The sequence below is a fragment of the Pteropus alecto genome, unplaced genomic scaffold (assembly GCF_000325575.1).
Source record: "Pteropus alecto unplaced genomic scaffold, ASM32557v1 scaffold398, whole genome shotgun sequence".
In the NCBI taxonomy this organism is placed as follows: domain Eukaryota; kingdom Metazoa; phylum Chordata; class Mammalia; order Chiroptera; family Pteropodidae; genus Pteropus; species Pteropus alecto.
In genome coordinates, this window is record NW_006442497.1 from 2,698,261 (window position 1) to 2,705,015 (window position 6,755).

The 6,755-nt window shown below is 51.8% G+C and overlaps 1 protein-coding gene across 7 annotated transcripts in view; it reads right to left on the reverse strand.

The window, feature by feature from the left end:
* Positions 1-946: 946 nt before the first annotated feature.
* PLD2 (phospholipase D2) overlaps positions 947-6,755 on the reverse strand; it is an 11,491-nt gene continuing 5,682 nt past the window's right edge. For all 7 annotated transcript variants that reach the window (XM_025040148.1, XM_015597455.2, XM_006922265.3 and 4 more), the window contains 14 exons: positions 6,637-6,715; positions 5,796-5,906; positions 5,443-5,613; positions 4,915-5,041; positions 4,604-4,722; positions 4,399-4,512; positions 4,167-4,271; positions 3,869-3,957; positions 3,652-3,765; positions 3,448-3,497; positions 3,040-3,174; positions 2,652-2,805; positions 1,942-2,056; positions 947-1,665 (listed from right to left, as the gene is read on the reverse strand). In XM_025040148.1, the coding sequence (XP_024895916.1) occupies positions 1,441-1,665; positions 1,942-2,056; positions 2,652-2,805; positions 3,040-3,174; positions 3,448-3,497; positions 3,652-3,765; positions 3,869-3,957; positions 4,167-4,271; positions 4,399-4,512; positions 4,604-4,722; positions 4,915-5,041; positions 5,443-5,613; positions 5,796-5,906; positions 6,637-6,715 (1,708 nt within the window). In that variant the 3' untranslated portion in view covers positions 947-1,440. The remainder of the gene's footprint in view (positions 1,666-1,941; positions 2,057-2,651; positions 2,806-3,039; positions 3,175-3,447; positions 3,498-3,651; positions 3,766-3,868; positions 3,958-4,166; positions 4,272-4,398; positions 4,513-4,603; positions 4,723-4,914; positions 5,042-5,442; positions 5,614-5,795; positions 5,907-6,636; positions 6,716-6,755) is intronic.

Genomic DNA, 6,755 nt, shown 5'->3' on the forward strand with positions numbered 1-6,755 from the left:
GCTGACAATGAGGCTAATTAGCAGAATGCCAATTAGTACCAGGGGACTGCTAAATATGGGAAGGGGTATTTCATGTGTGGAAGTGGCGGAGAAATGGAGGTCCAGACTCAAAAGGATGGGAGCAAGGCAAGAGCATTTCTTCTCTCCACATTATCCACTACCAGCACACCCCTTTTCTGGGAAGCCTTCCTAAACTCTTCATTCTATTCCCCTGCCCCTGTGGTCATTGCTGAGACTATGGAGTGAGGCTGGGGGAATGAAGGGCAAGAGCCAGGACCTGTGCTAAACTATTTTCTAATTGGAAAATATTTCATATATATAGATATATAGATATGTATCTATATATAATAAAAGTTCACATATCCATAACTCAGTTTAAGAAATAGTCACCGACTCTCTTGAAGAGCTCTCTGTATACCCTTCTGTTATTCCTTTTTCTCCACCCACCCTAGGAGGAACCCTTCTCAATCTGGTGTGTACTATACTCATAGACCATACCATTTATCTTCTCTCTTCCCTCCTTCTGGAGCAGTGCCATCCAATAGGACTTTGTGCGATGATGGAAATGGTCCATACCTGCACTGTCCAATATGCTAGCCATAGCAAAGAGCACTTGAAATGTGGCTAGTGCAAGTGAGGACCTAAATTTTTGTTTTTAATTAATTTAAATGTAAATAACCAAATCTGGCTAGTGGCTACTGTATTGGACAGTGAAGCTCCAGTGCCTAAGGTTCCTATGAGGATAGAGACTTTGTTGTACGTACTTCTGAGTCTACAGTAGTATCTGGCAAATAGCAAGTACTCAGTAAATATTTAAGTCAAGGACTGAATCTTTATAGCAAGCCAGTTATTTAAGTATTATTCCTATTTCCTAGTTGGGACCACTGAGGCCCAGAAGTGATGCAACTGAGAAGTCACCTAGGTAATAGGCTGAGGAAGAAGCATGGACTTTTTCAACGCTTTTATTTATGAAATGCTTATCAAACTGATACAAAGTTAGTGTCTGTTAGTAGGCTGGTGGAGGGAGTTAGTGTGCACCCCCACCCCTACCCGCTGTGGGAGCTAAAGCCAGGAGTGGCTTCATCCTTCCTTCCACCTTGGCAGCAATGAGCTGGGAGAGGCCCTGGGGCAGGAAGAGGGAGAAATGGGAAGGCTTGCCCCAGGAGTCCTGGCAGGAGTTTTGCTTTTCCTCTGTAGCAGTGGTTTGAACTGAGCAGATGGGAGAATGAACTCTGGAACCCTTTCCTGCCTACCCAGCTCAGGAGTGGGAGTGTCCTCTTTGGCTGCTTCTCGAGAAAGGGTCTTCTGTGACTTCTCTCATCCCTTTCAGAGATGCTGCCTCCCTGAGGTCTCAAAGGGCACTGCCCTTAGTCCTCAGGGGCAGAGAGCCAGACTCAGTGGAACCCAGTGGCTGGTGACCTCTTTTGGCTGGAGCCACAGCTATGTCCACACTTCTAGGGGCATCATACCCTCCTTGCTACTCAGTGGGGGTAGCAAAGACTCATCCTCCAGGAACTTGAGGGGAAAGTGGACCAGGTGGCCCTGGACCTGGGTGAGCTCAGACCGGGCCAAGGGAGGGCTGACCATGGCTAGGGGCTCCACGGCCACGTATTCCCGGAGTGCCCGCAAGGAACGTGTGGCGTTGGTTGGCAGGCAGCGGAAGATCTGTGAGCCGGGAGCATGGTAGCCAATCAGGCTTGGGGACCCTTTGCCAAAAGCTCAAGCCCAAATGAGCTGGATGCCCCCATCCCCACACCCATTCCCACACCATCTCCCCCCACAATGACCCTGAGCCACTGAATCCCATGATATGCCTCCAGACCTTCATGCCCTTGTGAGAATGACTGTGTGGTGGAGCTTCTCTCCATCTCACACTGAACAGGATAATCTATGAATTGCCTCCTGGCCTACCCACCTTCAGCACCCACCCTCAGCACCCACCTGCTCATAGATATTGGCATTGTTCTCAGCTGTGTCTTGCCACAACTGGAAGAAGTCATCAGAGACGGGGTCTCGGAGATCCAGGTCTGGCCGAGCATCTGCCCCAAGAACCACGCTACGGGAGAAAGGGGTACCAGCGGGGCCAGATTAAGGTGCTTAGAGCAGTGGTCCCAACCTTTTTGGCACCAGGGACCAGTGCTTCTATGAGAATCTAATGCCTGATGATCTGAGATGGAGCTGAGGTGGTGATGCTAGTGCTGGGGAACGACTGCAAATACAGATGAAGCTTTGCTTGCCCTCCTCTCACCTCCTGTGTGGTCTAGTTCCTAACAGGCCACAGACCGGTACCAGTCCGTGGCCCAGGGGTTGGGGACCCCTGCCTCAAATAACCTGAATACTAGGAAAGTTATGCTGTGCCTAGACAGGTCAGTCAAAATGGATGCAATGCAAAACAGTAAAATAGTGTCGAGGAGTCCAACAGAGCATTCATTTGTCTCTACTTTGGTGACTACTTTGATGCTTTAATAAACGAGCCAGATTTTTTTTCCTTCATTTTTATTTGGTGTGCCTACTTTGCTGCTACCCCAAACTGGATTAGTCTGCCTATTGGGAAACCTAGTACTACGTCTAAGCAATCCTCCCCACCTTCTCAAAAGGCAGAAGCGCCCCCACCTCCCGGCCACACCTTATAGCACCCACCCTGGCTCTACCTGAAGCAGTGCTTCCGCAAACTCAAGGCAAACCTGCCCGCCTGATATTCCACACCATCCATGAGGGATGGCTCCAACTCTGTGTCCTCGATCAACAGGGCCAGCTCACTGTCCCTCTTCCCCAGCAGGCTCCGGTCATTGATGTTTGCAGAGCCTGGGGTGGGTACAGGACACACTATGTATGCCTGAGCACAAGGGGACCCTCCCCACCCCATCACCTCTACTAGAGTACCCACTGGTGGGCAACGCACCTTCTTTGGCCTCCATTTCCAATTAGGCCTCAGTGACAGTCTCTGTCACCTCCCTTCATCCCCTGGTCTCTGGCTGGGCCTTGCTCCACCTCTTCCCACCCTCCTCTTGCTGCCAGGGGCCCAGATCCAGCACTGACCAATGATGACTGTCCGGTCATCTGCAATGAGCATCTTGCTATGGATATAGATGAGCTCTGAGACTGGGCGCCCACCCAACTCTCCGTGTGTGCGGAGCCCACAGATGGACATATAGTCCCGCCATGCTGTCCCCACTGTAAGTAAAGAAATGGGGGGAGGGAGAAGTGAGGTGAGAGGTGCTCTCCATGTGCAGATGAGCCCTATCCCATCCACCTCCTCACTTCAGAAGCCCTTTAAAGCCCAGTTTATATACTTCTCCCTGCAGTGAAAGAATACCTGCGGTCTCAGAACAGTAGCCCCAGAAGCAGGCAGGAATAATAGCCTCCTTCCCTCCCTCCAAATCTTCAGACCCCAATCTCCTCCTCCCCAGGGGTCCAGGGTTTGAACTCCCGGCCCCCAGCACTCACTGGCTGCTTTGAGGCGATGTAGGATTGAATATTCCCCACGACACAGGGTCCTGAGGGAAAAGAATGCGTGAGAGAAATGAAGGCTGGAGGAGGGAATGCATGACATCAGGAGGTGGCCCTCAAAAGTCCAGTGGGAAGGAATCGGGATAGAGTCAGGATGGGGGCATGGGTGGGATGGGGCCATGGAGACCCCTAGGAGGTCACCTGTAAGTGAAGTGCAGAATGGCCTGGATGGAGTTGCCACCACCTGTGGAGATGTCACCCTCAAAACCGGGAAGCAGAGGCAGCAGCACGTAGACTCGGAAGCACTGACCCTGTCTGAGAAGAGGGTGGAGTTAAGAGGTGTGACCTCTCCCCAAAGCCCCACTAGTTTGGTTTAAACCACACCCATAACCCCTATCCTCCTGCCAGTCTACCTTACCTGTGGGCCTTCAGGATTCTGTCCACAATCTCATCGCCCACCTTGTTCAGAACCGTCCGTCCATCTGAGCAGCTAATGAAGAACTGATTCTGGGGCAGAGACCAAAAAGAGACACCAGCAGTCAGGCCCCGGCCTCTGCCCTCATTTTTCAACCACCGGCCCCACCTCTAGTCTCCACGGGCTCCAGGCTTCAGCTTTTCTACAGGCTCAGCTATGCCAGCCCATAACATTGATCCCACTGATGTACTGGGAGGTTCCCTCTATCACTCTATTCTCTCCCTTCCTCCCCTAGTCATACCTCAATGTAGAGAAAGTGCTGGCTCTCCCTGATGGTGTTCAGGTAGGCATTGAGGATAGAGTTCTCCAAAGTCCCTGCGGACCAACGGTCTACTGAACGCAAGACCTGGGGGGACAGCAAATTATAATGTGGTTCCTGACCCCAGGAGAGGAGGAGTCTGGGGGGCTCTCAGGTCAGAGAGAGTGAGTGGAAGGGAGAGAGGGGTGGGGGCAAGCTGAAGTCAGGGCCTCACCTGCACAGTGGCACACTGCCCCCCTGGGAGTACAAAGGGGAGCTGGTTTGAGGTACTGGTGGACTTGGGCAGCAGGTAGGGGTACATGGGTGTCTTGTACTTGGCCTTGGTAGTCTGAGGTAAAGGGATAGCAGAGTCAGTGGGAGGTGGCAAGCTGCCCCTGGCTCCCTCTCTACCTCCATTTACTGCAAGAAGGAGTGAGCACCTTGGTGAAGTTCCAGCGCTGGATGAAGTGTCGGGCCAGGTCCCGGGCGGGTGGGCCATGAACAACCACCCCAACATCCCGCCATGGCATCCGGGGTGTGGTCTCTCTGTCAATAAAATCTGGGGGTCCAAGGAGAGTCAGGAGAGAGGTCAGGGATGGTTTCTTGGGGATGTTTGGGGCAGGGAGGAGGAGGAGCTGATCAAAGGAAAGGGCTGTGTTATCCTTGACCCAGCTCATCACATTCTCAGTCCCAGCCCCTACTTCTGCCCCTGCTCTCAGCTCTTAGAGACTTTGGAGGAGGGGACACTCACCCTCAAAAGGCCGATCCAGCTGCACCCAGTCCTTAGTGATAAGATTGCTGTAGTCCTTGCCCAGCCAGAAGAGTTGGTTGTGAGACAAGTCTGGGGTGGCTGGAGAGTCTGAGCATGGGTTGGGAGGCTGTGAGGGGAACACGCCCAAGCCATGGGCAAGGAGAGGTCATGGGGGCCATATGGAGCCAGGGCCAAAGAGAAGATAGGAACACTGAAAGAGTATGAGACAGAGACAGGGAGACAGAGAGACAGACACAGAGAGTAAGAATGAAACAGAGAGAGTCTGATTCTCTGGTTGTCCCTTTCAGCTTCATTTCCTGGAGGAATTGGGGGGCGAGGATTAGTGGAAATAGGAAAGGGACTGAGTCACTGAATCTTCAAAGTGAGTTCTTGGGATTCCAGAAGGCCAAGGAACTCTGAGAGTGGGCAGTGATTAGAATGACTAAAGGGGGAAGGCTGGAGCTGGGAAGGAGTGTGGATTTAGATTAACTGAGTTTGGAGGAGCTCAGGAAGGCCTTGGGGGATTACCTGTGGGGCATCTAATTCAGAAGATTCCCCAAGGTCAGTCAGTCGGTAGTGCAGGTCATCCCAGCGGCCATAGGCGAGGTCCAGCCCCCCCAAGAAGGCCACTACTTGGTCCACCACCAGCAGCTTCTCATGATGGGCCCACAATGTCACTTGGTCTGGGTGGCGCATCACCTGGACCAGGTATGGAGGATTTCATGAGGGAGGGCTTAGGTGAGACAAAGACAGAGGTGGTGTTGGGAGAGAGAATGCAAAGATGGAAGGATGAGATGTTTAAGGAAAGGGAGGGTTGAGGAAATGGGGACATGTGGTAGGGAGGGCTGTAGAGTGGGAGGGGTCTCTGAGGCCTGAGTCACCTTTATGTTGGGGTGCAGCAACATCAGAACCCTCTTGCTATAGCCACTGTTGATGCCCAATGCCAACTCCACTTCCTTAAACAGCAGTATGGACACACGGACACCATCCTCCTGGTGGTGAGTAGAGTATCAGATCCTAATGCCTCTCTCAGAATGGCCTCTTTCCACCTTCCCAAACCCTTCCCTATGCTCAGGATTCTTGGATGTCCCTCTACCAGCCCGGAGGAGGTCCTCGATGCTCTGCCACTTACACCCTGCTTTGATGCTTGCAGCACACGTAGCAATGGGTGAGCAATCTGCTCACTCATTCATCCATCCACACATCTACCCATCTACCTATCATTATCTATTCATCCACCTTCCCAATCATTTACTCATTCCCTTATCTACCATCTATTCATCTACCTACCTACCCTTGTATTGATCCACATTTCCAACCTCATATCCTTTCATCTATCTCCCTCTCCATCATCTATCCATCCATTTACCCACCCGCTCTCCATCATCCACATCTTTCTTCTTGTCCATCAACATCTATGAATGCCTCCAACATGGCAGACACTGTACCTTGTACTGGAACTAATATTAATCAGTCCAGTGAGAGATAGACATGCATACCTCCAGGCAATACAATAAAGTGCAGTGGGTACTGGGAAGGAAGTCTATACCAACTAGAGGAAGAGCATGAAGAGAGAGATGTCAGTTCTCCTTAGGGAAGAGGAGGTGATGTTTGCCAGACATTGAGCCAGGATGGACACCTTTCCCACCCCTGAAACCTCAGATTCCCTACTAACCAACCTCCACCCACAAGCCTCCCCTCCAGCCTGGCCACACTCCTCACCGCCTTCTTCTTGAGCATAATGTCCAGTCTCCAGTCATTTGAATGGGCCGGACGCTTCAGGTAAATCTCAGGACTCAACCTAGGATTCAAGGCAGGGGGTAAGGAGAGTAAGCCCCAGT